The 18665-nt window shown below is 37.4% G+C and overlaps 1 protein-coding gene, 1 non-coding gene and 2 pseudogenes across 2 annotated transcripts; 2 read left to right on the top strand and 2 right to left on the bottom strand.

Annotated features, from left to right (window-relative positions):
• The first annotated feature begins 222 nt into the window (after positions 1-222).
• On the top strand, positions 223-4713 carry LOC126600286 (protein CHUP1, chloroplastic-like; annotated as a pseudogene).
• On the bottom strand, positions 2163-2245 carry LOC126601037 (small nucleolar RNA Z196/R39/R59 family). The gene has a single exon (XR_007615671.1). It is a non-coding gene; the product is annotated as a small nucleolar RNA Z196/R39/R59 family (small nucleolar RNA).
• A 661-nt stretch (positions 4714-5374) lies between the features above and the next one.
• Positions 5375-7797, top strand: LOC126599034 (GDSL esterase/lipase At5g03820-like; annotated as a pseudogene).
• Positions 6446-18577, bottom strand: LOC126599810 (E3 ubiquitin-protein ligase UPL7-like). Its single transcript, XM_050266260.1, has 15 exons — positions 18412-18577; positions 18169-18291; positions 17701-17944; positions 17031-17623; positions 14808-15797; positions 14382-14716; positions 13588-13866; positions 13229-13481; positions 12583-12753; positions 12377-12469; positions 11507-11614; positions 10939-11055; positions 10765-10854; positions 10498-10594; positions 6446-6847 (listed from the first exon to the last, which is right to left on the bottom strand). Exons 1-14 carry the CDS (start codon positions 18433-18435, stop codon positions 10511-10513), a joined length of 3504 nt encoding a protein of 1167 aa, XP_050122217.1. The 5' UTR covers positions 18436-18577; the 3' UTR covers positions 6446-6847; positions 10498-10510.
• Positions 18578-18665: the final 88 nt, after the last annotated feature.

The raw sequence follows: 18665 nt of genomic DNA, 5'->3' as shown, positions 1-18665 counted from the left end.
ATAAACTACAAAGATTCACCTGCAAGACGATCAGCCTTACCCGACAAGCCTTGGCCAACGAGCCTTGCCCGAAGAGTCTTGCCCAACAAGACTTGCCCGATAAAGCCCGACAGTGAAGCAGAAGCCCGACAGCAGCCCTCAACCGGCGCCAACCTCCCGGGGAGCTGTGTGCTCGTCGACCAGGAAACATCCCCGACGGAAATTCCTGACGCGAACACCCCCATCCACCTCTCTTTACGGAAAGCTAAACCAAAACACAAGAAGCAACGCCTTAACATTCAAGAAACTAATCAAGTTTTCGTTGTAATTTCATATCGGGATCGGAATAGATCATCCAACAGCCTATCACAAACATCAAATTGGTTTTGTAAGATGGAGAGCTCAACGTCGAAGGCAGATATCATCATAAAGCCAGTGCTTCTTAAAGCTGGGATTCCTTTAGCTTTGTCAGTGGCTGGTTTCATCTGTGCCAAGATTGTGGCTAATCCAAGTGTTAATCCGAAAGGGTCTTCATTAGAAACTGATGATCAGGTGTGTTCCCTAGAGACCAATTCTCCCAAGTTTAGATACGAGGATGGTTTACATAGTTTCAGCTCTACTTGTATGCATTCAACGGAATGCTTAGAGATCCAAGATAATAAACGAAAATTGGAAGAAGAGATTTCGCGCCTGAGAATCCGACTTGATGAGCTTCAGAAAAGAGAATCTGAGTTAGAGTTGCAGTTTATACGCTACTGTGACTTGAAAGAGCAAGAATCTGTTCTTATGGAGGTTTCAAATATGTTGCTATTGTTAGTGGCTCGTGTTGAGTTCTTGGAGAGAGAAGCTGTTGGAGTTTAAGATTATTTTATTGTTTGAATTTGGGCTTAGCCTGTTAGTTAAAGGTTTCATTTTCTTGCTTATTAGGGTTAGGTTAGTTTTCTATATATATGATGTTTTGTAGCTCGTAGTATATCAAGCTAGTCACAATGTAGTCATTTAGGGTGCGTTTGTTGCACTGGACTAACTCGGACTGGACTAGCTTCAGGGACTAAGCTGGATTAGCTTGGCCTGGACTAAGCAGTACTAGAATTGTGAAGTGTTTGGTGCATGGCCGGACTAGCCATGACTAAATTTTTATTTTTTATTTTTTTTTATATTTAATTATGAAAACTTCCACTTTCTTGTCTAATTTTTTTTTAAGAGATAAAAGATGCTTTATTGAAAATATTATTCATCTCATAAACAAAATGGGGAAAGGATTTTGCTTTACATGAAAGTCTACATATTTTTTTTCACCATCAGCCATCAATACATTTACAAGTTGCAACTACTTGTGCTTAAACTTGAGTTCCTTCGCATATTCTTCAGTGCCCTTCAACTACTTATGTAGATCTTGTGTGCTTCAATTGCAACTGCACAGGCTATGGGGTGTCCAGAATATGTAAACCCATGAGAAAAAGAACCAAGCTTGCTGCTCTGAGAGTGTATGACATCTGAAACTTCTGGGCTCACAAGAATGCTGATTGGCATATATTCAGAAGAAGAGCCTTTCCCACAGATACAAGGTCTGGTTTAATGTTGTATTTGTCACACCTATACATGTAGCCAAGCCTTTCAAATGCATAGATTACATCGTTCCAAATGCACAGATTACATCATCATAAATAGAATGCAACAATTGTCTCTGGTCCCTCAGTGTGCAATACAAATGGAGCTGGAAGATCAAACTTTTATGGGCAGTCAGTGTGCAATACAAAGGGAACCATAAAGAGATGCTCATGTAGACTTCTAGATACAAATGGCAACTCACATGAGCAATGAACAATAATTTGGTAGATAATATTTTGAGTGTCATTTATGAACACTAAAGTTATACTAATGCAACCACGGCAATAAAAATAACTGACTAATAAACAATGTAGCACAAAGTAAATGTTTGCAGGTTAATGAAACAGAAAGCTGTTGAGAATAAAAGCTAACTGTGTCGCAAAGACCTGTAAACTTCTATGTACGCCCTGTTAAACGAAATGTCCAGCCACAGATAATAAATCTGGACATCAGATACCATGGGCAAACAACTCCAAAAAGATACAACAGCAATACATATTCACACAGACGACCACATATTAGACACAACAGGAGCAAGAAATCACAAATGAGAATGAACTAATCGTTCAAACTGCAATCTCAGTCGAAAGATGGTGATTTTAACTTACTAATCACAGAATATCATTAACGTTAAATATTTGCATCATAGATTGTAGACTTACTTCCAAAAAGATACAATTGAAAAGTTAATAATCCTAAGCAAACAAAATAAATTATTGAAATGGTAAACAAAATAAATCATATGGTAAAAACCCAGACTTTTATTGCTCTAAAAGATCAGATAGTCGATCACTAATTCACCCCATTGCATCTAGATGCAAGTAAGACAGGTCGTAATAGTTATCCTCATATCCATCAAAAACCAAGTTCAAATAACGAAATGGTAAACATAATACCGCACCCACCACCGCCACCAATTCAACCATTAAATTAACCCACTTCACAACTACCTACATCATTGGAATTTAAATCAATTCTAAGATTCTAAAAATACATACAGAGCATCAATTCTAAGAATCATACACAAGCAATTGTACCTCTCATAGAGCTACAGAACAATGTCCCTGCAAAATTCAGTGATTCATGAGATGCAGGCGATACTAAATGCAATCAAATATAAGCAAGACTGACAAGTTCAACCAATTTGCTTAATCCAAAATCTCTAAACACAAAATACCCAATCGATTGAGCAAACCATGAACAACAACAAAAAACACGGGGATAATAATTTCCACTGAAAGATTCTTGCACCATCTTAAAAACCCAACCCCAATTACACAAACTAAGAAAGCAATCCAACCCAGCAAATGAAAATTAAGAAAGTTCAAACACCTCTGAGTCTGTCAAGCATCTCTACCCAACTACAATTCAACAGAGATCGACATGAAAGACCAGAAAATCCAAACGAATTTAGAAATCAGAAAGCTAGGGCCCCCAAATCCAACGCAGACTTGTTCGTCTTCTTTTCCTTCTGTTGTTGGGACTCCGATTTCACGACGCAGCAGAAAGCACCAAACGAAGACCATCGCCAGAGATACAGGTCCGTCATCGATTGTTTATATGTCGGACGGCTACCAGGTGGTGAGACAAGGAAGGAGAAGGGAAAGGGCGAAGGTGCGACTGGACGAGGAGCAAGATGCAGTTGCAACGATTGATGTGCGAAGGTGCGAAGGTGCAAATGAGCGGTTGATGTGCGAAGGTGCGAAGGTGCGAAGGAGAAGGGAGATGACGGGATTAGAGGGCGGCTTGGCAGTCCTCTCTGAATCGGAGGGTCTCACTAAGACCTGTTAGCGAGGGACTCAGTCGAGGCGAGTCCCTGCTAATCCCACTAAACTTAGTCCGGGTAGGGAACAAACACAAAACTGGACTAAAGCTTAGTCCAGTCTAGTCCAGTGAAAGATAGTGAGTCCAAACAAACACACCCTTAGGGTTTTGTAGCCGTTCCGGCATTCTTCTCTATTAATAATATTCTTATTATTCTTGCTAGTCTTGTTCGTTGCGCACTCTGATATTCAACTGAAGCTTCATCCATGGAGGTTGAGAAGTGAGAACCAAGGGCTTGAGAAATTCGTTGGAGGATGTTTGAGAACTTGGAGCAAATGGAGTATTGCAAATCAGAAAATGGATTGCTTCGGAGGAAGGTAAAGAAACTTTTGAGGAAGGTAAAGAAACTTTTGAGGAAAGTAAAACGGCAATCTTGCCTAATACACGAACAAGACTTGAAGCTTGATGCTAGGGAAGCAGAACTTTTGGGAATCCATGGCGCACTAGAAACAAAGACAAGGGTTATCAAGAAACTGGGGAGTTGAGAGCGCTTTTGGAGCAACTGCAGGATGAGAAAAAGGGGCTCTTGGCAAAGCTTGGGTTGGCAGAAAAATCGGCTTCTTCAGTCTCCAAGGTGAAATCACTCTTCTATTAAGTAATAGAAGTCACTGTATTAGAAAAAAAATGCATTAGAGATCACAATGATAGTCTAACCATATTGTATGCAGATTGAAAAAGGGATCCAAATCGAGGACTACACACTACAGGCCTCGAAAAGGAGTTAGAGAATCTGAAAAAGGATCGTGCATCTGAAATTAACAAACTGATTTACTTGAGGGATCAATACATGCTTAAGGCACGAGTTGATGAGAAATCAAGCACGAGAAGAATAACAGGCTCAAGAGCAGGATAATAATCTGGAAACAGATTTTGAAGGAAGCTCAGAAGCTGGAAATTGTGGGATGGAGCATGAATTGACTAGCATGGTTGTGGAGCACAATAAGCCTTGCTTTGGAAATGTGAGGAGTAATCAGGAGCGTTCGAAAAGACGAAAGTTATTTTGCAGGCTTAAAAGATGAGTGGAAAGGAATGAGAAAGGAAGAGGAAGACTGGATGAAAAAGAAACGCATGACCAAGTCAAGTGTTTTGGAAGACATTCTGTTTCAGATTATGCAGAGAAGCATCACAGTGCAAGGAGATCTTGCTCAAGTGCATGAACCAAGGTTCTAAAAGAAGTTAGTGCTAGTCGGATGGCAGGTTGGGACCTAATGCCTAGATAACTAGGTGGGGTTTAGGCAGACTAGGCGAATATAAGTAATTTATTATATATTGTATAAATAAGTGTCTATTTATACTTAAAAAAACACACATAATTATATTGAGATATATAAATTTTAAAATAAAATGACATAAATTATGAAGTATTAGAACATATTGAAAACATGAGGAATAAACATATAATGAGTGTTTGTCCAAGGATTCAACAAGTCTCTTACATTTTATTGAAAAATTAAAATACAATATGAAAGTTATTAACTTCCTGTCTAAATGAAAGTTGAGACCTAGGCGGGTTTAAGGGGGCTAGACGGGCGCCTATGCGTGCTAGATGGACACCTAAGCGAGTCTAGGCGCATTTTCTTAATTTTCAAACGCCTAAAGACTAATAGGGGCCGTGGCTTGCCTAGTATGTAGGTGGGACCTAGACGGAGATTTTTAGAACAGTGGCATGAACACACAATAGTTGATCTTAAATTCACAAAAAAGATGTCTCAAATAAAGCCAATTCCTCCTTGAACTGAAATCAGTAACTAGTAAATTGAACTGAATGGCTGATTATCTATGATTCAAATGGAATCCTTCTAAAAGCTGCTTTAGATCTCAATAACCAAATATTCTATACAAATATTTAAGAAATGAGAAGGAAAAACAATTATTAATTATAAGTAAAACAACAGGTGGAAATCACATACTTTTAGAGAATTAGAGTACCTTGGTTTAACCCGAATACCATGAACGACTAATGTCTGTATGGAACCCCTTCAAATATGAAAGTTTAAAATCCACGTCTGAAGGGGATTCCCTACAGACATTTTCTCTCAAAGTTATTGGGCGTTTGTAGGTTACAGGCTGCAACTAGCGAAGACACTGGAAAAGAAAAAAGGTTGGTTGAGATTAAAATAAAAATATATGATCATTGTTATTTGATATTGCAATGCCATTCCATGACAAGGTCCATTTAGTCCATGAGCTGCTTTTCAATAAAGAAACATTGCAAATTATATCACTTCATTGTACTATTTTACTTCATTGTACAATATATTTTTAGCGTGTATCCACTTATGTTATGACAAATAACAATTTGTGTTTTGAGCATTAAAAAATCTCTTGATAATTTTGAGAGGGTAAAATCCTTTAAAAATAACAACCGAAATTATATTCTCTCGATAATCTTTTTCCTTAAGATTTCTTAAGTTTTTTTTATGCTTCAACCAAATCATTTGTCCCTCCTCGAAACAAACCCACAAATTGGACCAAGCCATAGCTCTTTCGCTGCAACAAGCTAACAAATAGGACAAATTGCATAACCTCTAAACATATTTCCTTACCAGAAAATGGCAGCTTTGTACCGTTTTTCAAACTCGAGAGCAACTTCTATTAAATGAGGTGTATACCTCTTCTTCCTCTCTCTCTTCATGTGATCACACGAGAAGGAAGGAGAGGGCGAGATAGAAAGAAGGGGGGGGATATATACACCCCGGTATATATGTATGTTCTTCCAACTCTCAAACTTTCTCATTAGATCATATTCCACTTTCATTCAGGTCACTCCACACTCAGATTATTCATACTATTTACTCTCTTCTTTATTCGAAGGAGAAGTGCTTTTTCTAGACTTCTGCAACTTCCCATAGAAGTGCTTTTTCTAAATAAAACATCAATACTATTTTCACATAACAGTCAGTATCAAACCTGGTCAGATCTTTGCTATATCTATCTAGCTACTCGTTTTGTCCATGATCCCCAAAAAAAGAAATAATCACATTACTCAATGATGTTTGCTGACCACATCTAAATGTACGTGAAACAGAACTGATTTAAGTGCATAGTGATCGTATAGATTTAGATTTGCATCAGAACCGAATCCAATTATGTTTCATATAGCAAATTGTACATCAGTCTCTGTTTCTTCAAATACACTCATGACATATGCAGCACACTGACAGAATTTGTATGCACTCGAGGCACGAAATGTTGGAGTCACAAACTTACCACCAACCGGGTGTTGGCCAGCAGCAATCACCCTGTTTGGCTCCTGAACTAACGAGTGCATCCCAAGGTTAAACCAAGATGCCATTTTTTTCAACAATAAGCTAAACAACACATCTCAAGATTTGAAGAACAGGCTTCCATGCCTCAAGCTTGTGGTCTTCAATATCTTCCAGCCTCTTCTGGATATAATTGCGAATCCTGGTGATAATGGTAAGGAACCTCACTGTTGAATAGTTAACCGTTCAATAAAATAAAAACCATATTAGTTACATAAAAGAATTCTCGTTTTTTTTTTTCGACAACCAATCAATAAAATAAAAACTATACTAGTTACAAAATTTCATTGTCAAGAAAAATTTAAGTATGTTAATCAATGTTTAATTTTTGACATTTTACTGAAGACAAAGTCCTCTCCCCTCCCACCTAAATTGTTGCTTAAGAACAAAGGTAGTTCTAGATAGCAAATGTATTAACAACGAAGGGAAAAATCTCAGCCTCCTCTTTGAAGTCTTGTAAAATATATTTCCTCTATCACAAATCCATTCCCTCTTTAACTTAACATACATCATTCAGCATTCACAAAACAAGACTGCTACATGAATACAGTAAAAAATCTGTTTGATGCTAAGAGTAGTGAATTTCTAATACTTCTGTGATGTATTCATGCGACAGGGTTCTTTGAGTCGAGAAGAGCTTGTTGTGGAACAGGTATATTAAAGACCTCTGTGCTTTGCAACTCTAGGTCCGTAGGAACATGTACCAATGCAACTGGTTATGTGTTTTGGGATGGATTCCATCCCTCTGAAGCCGCCAACGGGTCTTAGCTAGAGATCTACTTCAACAGGGTTGTGACCTCATATCTTGAATCTATTTCCAAAGCGGCATAATCTAATACTACTGCACTCTCTTTATCTTTTAGATATGTTATATGATAATATTTTAGTACTTCGTCCTTTGCTTTTCATGTAAGAGTGACAGATGATGTCCTCTGCGAAATTTCAGGTGTTTTGATCCTTAGTGCTAATAAGGTCATGACCCGGATCTGTAAATGGGCTCTAAGTTAGTGAAAGTAAATCCCATGCATGAACCTGAAGCTATGTAACTGATGCTTTCTCAGTGATTTGCCAAATCATTTTTATACATGAAAAGGAAAAATGAAAACTTTTAAGGCAATCAGTGCGTGAAATTACCATCTTATTAGATAATTTAAAGTATTTTTCTTCCCTTTCTAATAACTTCTATCTTCTGTCCGGAATGACTAATGTGGACAAGAATATGAGGCTATGGGTTATTCTTTTCCATTGTTCAGTATGACCTATCTGTAATAGTTTTACGGCTTTCAAAATCCGTACAATCAAGGACAATCAAAATTCACCTAATTTTAGTATGTAACTGGTGAGCAATACTGTTAGTACAATGATGATCACATATTTACTATTTATTTGCTACAAAGATTACATTTTCTTATGATAAGTTGGACGAAAATGAAAGGAATTTCAGAGATTTGTGCCTTTATGACTAGATTAATAATAAGGCAACATTCCTAAGATTTTTTGTTTAATTTCTAGTCAAAGTGGAAGTTGCTGGAGCTTTCGTTCTTTTGGATTCATGTGTAGGCATTATCTAAGTCATCTTATTCTCATAATTTTTATGTAGGGTCTACATGGTAAAAGCTGGCAATATTTCTATCCTTTGGACCATTTTGTTTTGCTTCCATGTGGCCACTTCAATACCTAAAGGGCATCAAACTTCAATTTGATCTGTCTCAAAAGATGATTGAATGGCTTGCGACTTTTACCATTTTCCAGGAGGAACCGACTCACTATCTCAAAGAAAAGCGGGGAATTGACTGCTACAAAATCAGAAAAATGGGAGATCACATCAAAGAGGCAGCGATTGAGTTGGTGAAATTGCAGTTGCACAGTTGGGGGAGAACGGAAAAGGAAAGCAGAGGAATGTTATTCCCATATTTTCTTGCTCCTACTTTGTTTGATTCTCTTGTGGTATGTGTTCTCTTTTATTATGGGTTTTGGAGTGAAGGCATCAAAGAGAGAGACTTGGCTGTTGCATAAATGGATTTATTGATGGCAATGAAAGAGTTATTGAAACAAAGGAGAAACGGCAGCAAGGAGATCAAAAGCAGAACTTAATGTTAACAGATGCAGAATTCATTTGGGTGCCTTAATGTACCAAAGAGTGGCCAGCACATAATTGAAGACTTCTACCGTTTCCTCTCTTTTACTGTCAGCAATCAATTGGGGTTAATCTTTCGTTGGTTACGGAAACGTAAAAGGGGAAAAGGAAAGGAATAAGGGAGCGAAGAAGCAAAAAAAAAAAAGGAGGGTTATCATTGAAGAAGGCATCGGCAGAGAAGGGGGATTTTCAGGCTTTTTCTGAACTTATTTTTCGTTTAATTTTTTTTATGAATTCAATAATATTTCCAGTTATGTTTCGAAACTAATTTCTTTTAGCTAGGGCTACGATGTAGCCATGACTATGAATGCTCAAATTCTGAATTGAATTATTTTCAAGTTTTCAATTTTCATTGAGTATCGTTTGCTGTGCTTACCATCTTGACTTTTTCTTAGTAAATTTGATGCAAGTTGAACAGATGTCATGTTTTCAACTTGAGCGATAGCTTCTTGCAAATATATACCATAAATTACCTAGTAGTAGATGCCATACTCTAGGATTTGTGTAGTCTTTATATAAATTTCCACTAATCGTAATGAGTTTCATATGTTAAACTAATCTAGATGTCATGGATGGTTGCATAGTGGAATATACATAATAGTCTAGATGCCATAGATATTACATGAATTAGGGAAATTTGACTATCAATGAGATTGAGTACTTGTTAGTAATTCGTTGCAAGAAATAAGTAGGATTGGTTATGGTGAGTCGGACGCTCTAGTGTTTTACTCGATTGAATTATAACTTGTTTTCTTGGCTGCCACTTTTTGTATTGTGATCCAATGAATTAAAAGCATGAGGCATGGGCGAGGCGTCAGAGGGATAGCACAGCCTAGGCGTGAGGCGAAGCCTCACGGGACCTAAATTTTTTAATATATACATTGAGCGTACACATATATTATATTAAAAAAAGAAGAAGATTATTAATCAATAATCACCTTGAGCACACACATGTATTATAAATACATAGACACACATATATATACATATATTATATTATATATATATATATATTATATTATATATATATATATATATATAAAATAGAGTATGAAAAGCACAATGAGCCCACATATAACAATGTACGCAGACAGCACACACATCCATTATATAAAAAAAAAAAACAAAAAAAAAAAGGCAGAGGGATGATAGTGCAAGGAAGAGGTATGAGGCAGTTAAAACCCTACCCAAAATTTGGGTTTGGGAGTATAAAAAATTAAAAAAAATTAAAAAAAATAAAAAAAATCCCCTGAGGCGCGCCTAGGCGGCTCCGGCGGCACCTTCCGCCCACTCCCTCAAAACAGAGGCGGCAACCCTCAAGCCCAGCCTCACAAGGTGCCTAGGCGCGCTCTGAGGCAAGCCTTTTAAAACATTGTTGTGATCATACGTTCTTGTTTTCATTTGTTTTGTTTTACTTTTAGTATCAACTCTCAAAACCATCATTATTTATCAATCTTTGTTAAATTTCACTACGTTGCAATTGGATTTAAGTTAGTTGTTTAGAATTAGATTAATTTCTGTGGGACGATATTAAGGGCTTGCTTTCTATACCATCGAACGATTCGTACGCTTGCGAGCATAAAATTTGGAACTAAGTTGGACTAATTTCGGTTAGTTTAAATTTCGCAACATACAAGATAGGATTAAGGGTTCAGTAAGGCAAGACAAAAAAAGTATTACCTGAAGGGGAACCTCAAGAAAGTTCAAATCCTGCATTGGAACTGATTGCATATAGAAGTTTGTCTCTCAAAATGCTTGGACGTTTGTAAGTTGGAAGCTGCAGGCATCACATTGAATGAAAAAACAAGCGTTATTTGTAGCCAAAAAGAAATGAGCGTAATTGGCCTGCAGATATAAGTGGTAGTCCGGTCGCATATCTGAACTGTTTTTTGAAATGTTTATTGATAAATTATACGGGGATAGGGGGTATTTCTCCCTTTATTGTACCTTCAGAGTATTGTAGCAAGTCGAGGCTGATGGAAGCCGCTCAACATCCTGTCCTCTCATTGTTGCCCAAAGAGGGATATCACATGCAACCTATATAAGAACAAACTTTTGAGTTAGTTTGATAAATTGATTGTATATACTTCATACATAGGTGTAGATGATCAATTAAGATACCTTATGAATTGTGAAAGTAGGCTGCAGGTGTTTGAATCCAAGTAATGGAGCTCGAGAACAACTGGTTACAAATTTCAGAAGCATACAACGTTCTTTAGGTTCAAATCCTTCCATTACCTGTGATAATGGTATGAAGAAACTCAATAAAACATAAAAGGATTGTAAGCATCCCAAGGAAAAAATGGGCACGTATAAGATAAGATACAATACATATACCACAATAAAATATGACAAACAAATAGTAGGACTGCTCATCATTTAAAAATCAGATAACGATGAAAGTTAGATTGCTTCTCTTCTGATAGTCAGACATGAATCAGCGCACTCAGATGTTGGGAAGAGAAAGAGAGCATAATATGTTTATATGAGCATATGGGCTCTTGAATGTGTAACAGATAATAGGCCATAAATATGGAACTCCATAGTGATTCAGTGAGGAAAAAAAAAAGGGAATGTATACTTTACAAGAATCATTTTGGAGAAACCACAAGTGTACTTTCTTCAAATAGGAAAACCTAATTCTACAAATTTATATAGGCTCATTCAACCTCTAAAGATGAGTCAATACCTCCCAAAAGATTTTAATCGTCCGGCTCCCCTCAGAGTAACCACCAGTATACTTTGTGTTCTTCCTTAAATCATCAACGTCAATGTCATGGTTTCCACCCGAAAGCAACTGCATATAGTAATTATAGATCAGTCTTTGACACCAATTGGACTCATGCGCATGAAAGCTCAGAAACCTTAAAAGGAAATGTAATTTTGAGGACCAAATACTGGACCGTAATGAACAATTACTGTCACTATGAACAAATTTAGATGGTGAAAAGATTAAAGTAGAAAATTTTGCGCCCACCCAGAAAATCTGAGGATAAAATAGCTCCATACAAGGATCCTTTAGTTAAAGCGACTCTTATATTTTAATTCCCCTGGTCCCTATTGTTAGATTTCAACATTTTTCTTCTTACCAACTAGCTCTTGGTTATTGGTTTCTCTTCCCAATGTTGGAAGAGGTCATAAGTTCGAATCCCCCTTTTCCCAATTGATCAACAAATAAAACTTTTTTCCCCTGCAATTTCGGTGCAAGTAAGGAACAATTCTGCTATTCTTTTTAAAGCCATTCATATTGATATTCTTTCCAAATTGTCACCTTATCAGTCAGCTACCTAAACCAAAGACAGAACAAAGTACAACCAAGAAAGAATGATAGTGCTTATTTATGTTTTTTACTTTTCTACTTTGGAATGAAAGAAAAAAGGGACTACTACTTGATCTTAAAAGTTTAAGATGATCAATATATTAAGCATAAGACTAATTGGCACATTAGGTTACGAGAGATGCATATCTTATATGAATTCGTCCATAAAAAAATGCACCAAGCGGTCATACATTAACATTCACTAGAATTACAAGCAGACCCATGCATTCAGGGACTTACCTGATTAAATTCACCTGCATTAAATAGTTTTAGCCAGGATGGTGATATGACATCAGCTAACCCTCTATAGAACGCATTTGAGAAAGGAAAAATCTGCAATTCAACATAAAATGAGGTAATTTTTCTCACCAATATTGTAATAATAATTCTTTCAAAAATCTTCAAAAGATATATATTCATTAGTTGAACCAGAATGAAATATAAACCTGTCGGTTAAGCTTATAATCAGCAATTCCATGAATGTACTGCATTCTGTTCTTGTTTGTCACAGTAACATCCTTTCCACCAGGCTTAAGCTCAATGATACGCCGTTTCCCCAATGATTCTTCAGTTACTGTAAAATCAAGAGAGAGTTCCTCCACATCACCATCATAGTGCTGCAATAACCACACAACTAAAGATCAAAATCTTTCAAGAAATAAAATACGTGGCGAAGCATTTTAATACAACTTAATTCAGAATGGGGGCTTCCAGATACCAGATACCCATTGCTTTTATCTCAAAGAGTTCAGACAAAGCAACCAAAAACATCTTATTTCAAATAGTTTGGGTTGCAATGCAACCATATGGACCCTCTGAAGTATACAATTAGTAGTCCTGGCATCATGTAGCCTTTTTCTGTTGGATAATTTTCATATATCCCCTTAAAGGCCAAGGCACATTAGTTCCTTACCTTCGCATCCAAGTTTTATCTCTTAAATCGTCTACGATAAATCCTGAAGAATCTCACTATTTTATCTCAAAACGTATTACATGAATTCAATTTAGTTAAATTATCATCAAAATATTGACCGATGGTTGAGAAAGTAAATGAGAAAGGAAACAAAGACAAACAACAAAAACAATGTTCACCTTCACGTATATGAGATTCTTGTAAAGCTCTGGATCCAGTGTTGACAATTCATCAAGAAAGCTATACCGACCTAACAGCTTTTGTACAAAAACATGTGAAAAGGAGTAGTCTAGCAAAATTCCTTCATAAAGAGCTTTGCCAACAACTCTTCCAAGGAATTCAATCATCTGGATACCATTCTCTAGGAACCTTGCAGACATGTTAGGGATTAGAAGTCCGTCTGATGTTGAGGTTTGGGAGAATAGCCCATAACTGCAATTTGGAAAGATGAGGTTAGAAAACTGACTTAAAAATATGCTACTATGTCAGAAAGCCAAATTTGTAATTGCTTTTTATCTTTACAAACTCTGAAACTTACTCGGGAGAAAAGGCTGCTTTTGATATATCAGTCAAAAACTCTTTGGATAATCCACCATAGTCCAGGCCAGCCTCCGGAAGGCCACATTCACTGACAAATGAAACATGGATTGATGATTTTAACCTTGAACCCAGGGAATTTAATTGCCGAAATCCATCTTCAACAATATGACCCCGGCGAACTACTATTTCAACTGATCGTGAACCAGGTCCAGCAACTTCACCAGCCATTTTTCTAGAGGCTTTGTCCATCTTGATAAACTCTCTAAACATCTCAACTCTGCCGGGATAATAAACATAGAATAATTTAGAGCAGAGGCCTTTTAAGATTTTCAAAACCAAAGTTAAAATAATGTCAAAGGTAAAACTAAAAAAAAGTAGGTAGTGAGGAACATAATTCGATATCCTCAAACTTAGTGAAGAATTATATGAACAATGAAGAATAGGTGTTGAACAAGCCCTACCAACCCACCCACCAACCAGTGCTCACTCAACCTCACAAGCCAGAGTAGCCACATACGCATATTGCATTGGACAAATTCTGCACTATCACTTGCAAACATATAGAAACCAAACATTCAGGTCAACACACCTCAACCCCAAGGCATATGACAACTACCAGTGGAAAAAGCCAATAACAGGTCCTTCAAAGGCCACAAAATGGGGTTTCAACAACCAACAAAAACAAGATTTCTCCGAAGTTATGAAAGTACACAAAGGCAGCCAAACAATACAGAAGAAACAACTTTGAACTATGCAATCATTGATTTTTCAGTTTGTCAACTATTTCCGTACCTTTCTTCAAATGGAAATACATGTGGAGTTGTAGTTATAAGAGAGCCTATACTTGGGACAACCTGAGCATCATCTGACCCTACATTTGCTGAAAAAACTTCATGAGTTCTGGCGGCTACAGCACTTGGAGGGCGGTTCTTTCTAGCAGGTGCAAGCCACAAAATAGGAGGGCAGAACTGGTGCCTGCAATCCCTTTCATACATTAAATGCAAGCATCTGATTGCAGATTCCATAAGGGGTCTACCCTGCTGTCCAATAGTTTGAGAAAATCCATTATAAACTAATGTATTGATAACAGACGCAATTTTCCGTTGTTGCTCCAGTGTGAATGGCACCTATTAAAATGCTCATATGATCAGAACTGAAAAATCCAAAAAAATCAATAGGAAATAGAAAATAAGAAGTAAAAAACCTAAAACTGTTTACCTGTTTCTCGTAAAACTCTATGTCATCGAGAATCAAAAGCAGGTGTGAATAGCTTGCACAGAAAAGATGAAGCATACATGACATGTCTCTTGAGATACCTTGAGGGCCATGCCTCACAGGTTCTATATCCCAAACGTCAGATGAATCCTCATGAACAGATCTAGGCTTAGGTTGACTATCATTCAAATTTGTACAATCAACGCTTGCTTGTGACTTGCCAGTAATTTTATGAAGAACACTGACCCACTTATTAAATCCATCATTGTTGGTGTGTTTTTGTTTTCTCTCAAAACCCTTATCCTTTTCTACACCACCAGAATTTTTACTGATACAATCATAACGATAATGACCGGTGTGACGATCCCCAGGGTAAAGGTAAGTTTCCAAGGCTCTCCATAGATTCTCAAGAAACCCAGGAGTAAATGACAGCATGTTAAGGACAGGCAACGACCCAACTGCGGGGTTCAAGAATGAAAATATTCTGAGCATGTAAGAATATAAATTCACAACATCTAGCAGTTCCAACTTCCCTAAATGTTCCCATTTTTTTGGTGTCAGAATCTCAGACCCTTGAATATCACCAACTTTGTTCATTGTTGCCAAAAGATCTGTAAGATGCCACTGCTGGGAAATAGGCCTAAACATATCCAAGTACATCTCAAAGGACCCCGTCTCACCCTCACATAAAACTGTATTGGACTTCTCATGTGTTCCAGCATCACTTTGGAGATTCTGGTTATCCTTGACACAGTCAACATTCTCAAGCCTAGACAATAAGTTTTCTGCAAGAGTGTTAACAGCAGAGACATATGATACAAAATCCAAATCTTGACTGAACCCTCCAGGATCAATGGAATCATTCTCTGTCCCTGTTGCAAGGCATATAATGTTTGCAAGAGCCCAACCAACTGGGGGAATCACCTTGGGAAGAAAATGAACCTTTGACTGATCCACATCTAACATCTCTTTTAATATTTTCTCTTTCAAAATCTGCCATCAGCTGAAAAAGTTTGATCGGTCCCACATGTCTGAATTACAGGGCATATAAGTTATATTTGAAAGGAAAAAATAGAACTTGGGTTTAAACCACTTATATACTGACAAATACGATGATGAAATTTTTTAAAAATTCACATAACATAGACAGACAGATAGATGGGTGCATGCAATTTATGTAGAATGAACAAAACACAGCACGAATATCATACATGATTAATAGTTCTGCTCATTAATTACCCAAGTCGACAACTTCAAAATAAAATAAATGAAAAACAATGCCTCCAATGGAGAAATGTTCTGAGTCATTGCTACTTGTAACTCCAAGGTACCATACACAATATGTTTACTGTTTACATTTACCTCTTATAAGTGTCAACAAAGTATTGAGCCATTAATAAAATTAATTCCCAATCCAAAATAATTGGTTGATCTAGCATGTATTATTTTCAGAAGAAGAAAAATGCTCTCTCCAAAATCTTAATAAGATTAGGGAGGAAATTGTAATGGCCCCTCAACTTTAACCCAATTGGAGTAATGGCCCTCAACTAAAAGTCTGTGACCATTGGTCCCTTAACTCATAAAAACGTGCAGCTATGGTCCTTTCATCAACTCTGTTAGATCGTCAAAATGAGCCACGTGTCACGCACGTGAGGCTGAATCAAGGGGCAAATATGGAAAACCAAATGAGAAAAATTGTAGCAATGGTCCCTCAACTTTAACCCAATTGGAGAAATGGTCTCTCAACTTTAACCCAATTGAAGCGATGGTCCCTCAACTCTATCCCAATCGTAGCAATGGTCTTTCCAAAATAACTCATTTTGACGGAATTCTGACGGAGTTGACGAAAAGGACCATAACTGCACGTTTTGATGAGTTAAGGGACCAGTGGCCATGGATTTTTAGTTGAGGGATCATTGCTCCAATTGGATTAAAGTTGAGGGACCTTTTCTACAATTTGTCAATGTATTGATTGCAATAGATCCCCTTTACATGGCAAAGAGATAGAGATAGATAAGCTTTCAATTTGAAATATCAGGTTATGGTTGGAATTATGCAGCAGTTGCTCATAAGTTATACATAGATCATATAAGATTCAACACGCAGAAGCATGATCATAACTACTGATAAATCTACTTAGGCATATATTCTAATGAGTGTACATTAAAGGGAGTATCTCACTGAAAAGAATTTACACTTATTAGGTTCAAATTTAATAAGCCTTACCAATAATGTCTGGAAACAAGGTGAGAGAATGGACTTGTGCCTCATAGCAGATATAAGCACAGCTGGAAGGCGTTGAGTAATACAAGGAATTGTAAGTAGAAACATGCAGTACTTCTCAGCAACATAATGGACATCCAATATGCCAGGGCCATCTGAATCAAACTTAGCTAGATGAAATGGCCTGAGAGCTAAAGTTATTGTACTTGCAGTAATCAGAAGACTATCATCTCTTTGTATATTACTGCTTATCTGTGAAGATCCCGGAGGATCCAACGTGCTAATGTATCTTCTAATGGCTAAGTAGAGACCACTTTCACCACCACCCATAAACCGAACTAAATCCTTCACTGCTGCATCTGCACTTAGCCAGTCAAGCTCAGCAACGCTCTTCCATCCTTTGAGATCAGTTAAGACAACAACAAAACGCATTGCTAGGGAGGTGAGAGCAACAAAATCTTGACCCCGTGCACAGGACGTGTCACACTCAGAAAGAACAAACATGCAGAGAGAAAGCAGTTTCCTTGACTGATAACTCCAGACTCTTCTTTCTTCAAGAGTGCCAATTGCCAGGGAACAATAGTTCTTCTTTGAATCTAGATACGGAAAATGAAATCAACCTAACAGCTAAAACACACCAAGAAAACTTTTCAATTGTCAAAAAGAAGCATACCAGTAGAATTCACACTTTCCAGTAGAATCTGAAAGCAAGTCTTCATAGAGCACATTTCTGCGGTTTGAATGCTCCTATGCCGAGTAGATAAACAAGTAACAAATAAAAGAAAAGGCCTCACTACATTGCTGGAAATCCATGTTGCAGAGAAGGCTAACTTAGTATACCGGTCCACTACTTTCTCCCACTCTTCTCGAAACTCCAACGCAGCAATCTTCGCTGCCCTGCAGCGCCTCCACACTCTCTGAAAACACAAATTAAACATAAACAACAAACAGCCTTTTATATCCCTCACTAGAGAATCTAAACTCTCCTCCTTTTTATCATTTTTTTTGCATTTTGCTTCTTGCTCGCATAAAATTCGCTTACTTTAGGCCGAAAATCAACACCCAAAGAGGGTTTAGGTTCCTGAGAGACCTAAAAAAACAGAAAAGAAACTAAAAAAACAGAACAAAAAAAAAAACACACCTGAATGAAGAGAGCAGCAGCCGTGGCCCGTCGGGCGTACTGACGGAGCTCTCGTTCCTGAGAGACCTTCTCGAGCAGCGCGTCTCTGGTAATCTCCTTGGCGCTCGCTCCTCTCAACGAAACCTGAGCAATCCGGTCGCCATTTCGAATCAAATTTCAAATTTCTGAGAAATGTAATCGCAATTTTCGATTGATTGGAAAAACAGAAATTGAATTTGGGGTTGAATAATTAAATTGGAATACCTGATGTTTGCCTGGCTTGTCCATGGAATTCGTCGGAGCTCAGCGACCCTGCAATCGAGAGCTTTTTCTTCGATTTCTTTGGCTTATCGTCAACGACGACGATCTTTCGCGACCGTTTTTTTCCTGAGGCTTTCCCCTTTGTTTTTGTTTTGCTACTTTGACTTTTTATCGCGTCGTGCACTTTCGTTTTTATCCTAGACGCGCCAAAGCGCGCGTAAATCCCAACATATACATATATATATATATATATATAT

The sequence above is a fragment of the Malus sylvestris genome, chromosome 14, assembly GCF_916048215.2.
Source record: "Malus sylvestris chromosome 14, drMalSylv7.2, whole genome shotgun sequence".
Lineage (NCBI taxonomy): Eukaryota > Viridiplantae > Streptophyta > Magnoliopsida > Rosales > Rosaceae > Malus > Malus sylvestris.
The sequence above is the reverse complement of the archived record's forward strand: the minus strand, read 5'-3'. Positions and strand labels throughout refer to the sequence as shown.

Excerpts from the sequence above, each read along its gene's own strand:
- LOC126599810 (XM_050266260.1), bottom strand. The coding sequence starts at position 18,435 with ATGGACAAGCCAGGCAAACATCAG. Across the intron at positions 13,482-13,587 it reads AAAGCAGCCTTTTCTCCCGA|TTATGGGCTATTCTCCCAAA; the intron begins GTAAGTTTCAGA and ends TCCAAATTGCAG. Across the intron at positions 11,056-11,506 it reads CGATTAAAATCTTTTGGGAG|GTAATGGAAGGATTTGAACC; the intron begins GTATTGACTCAT and ends CCATTATCACAG.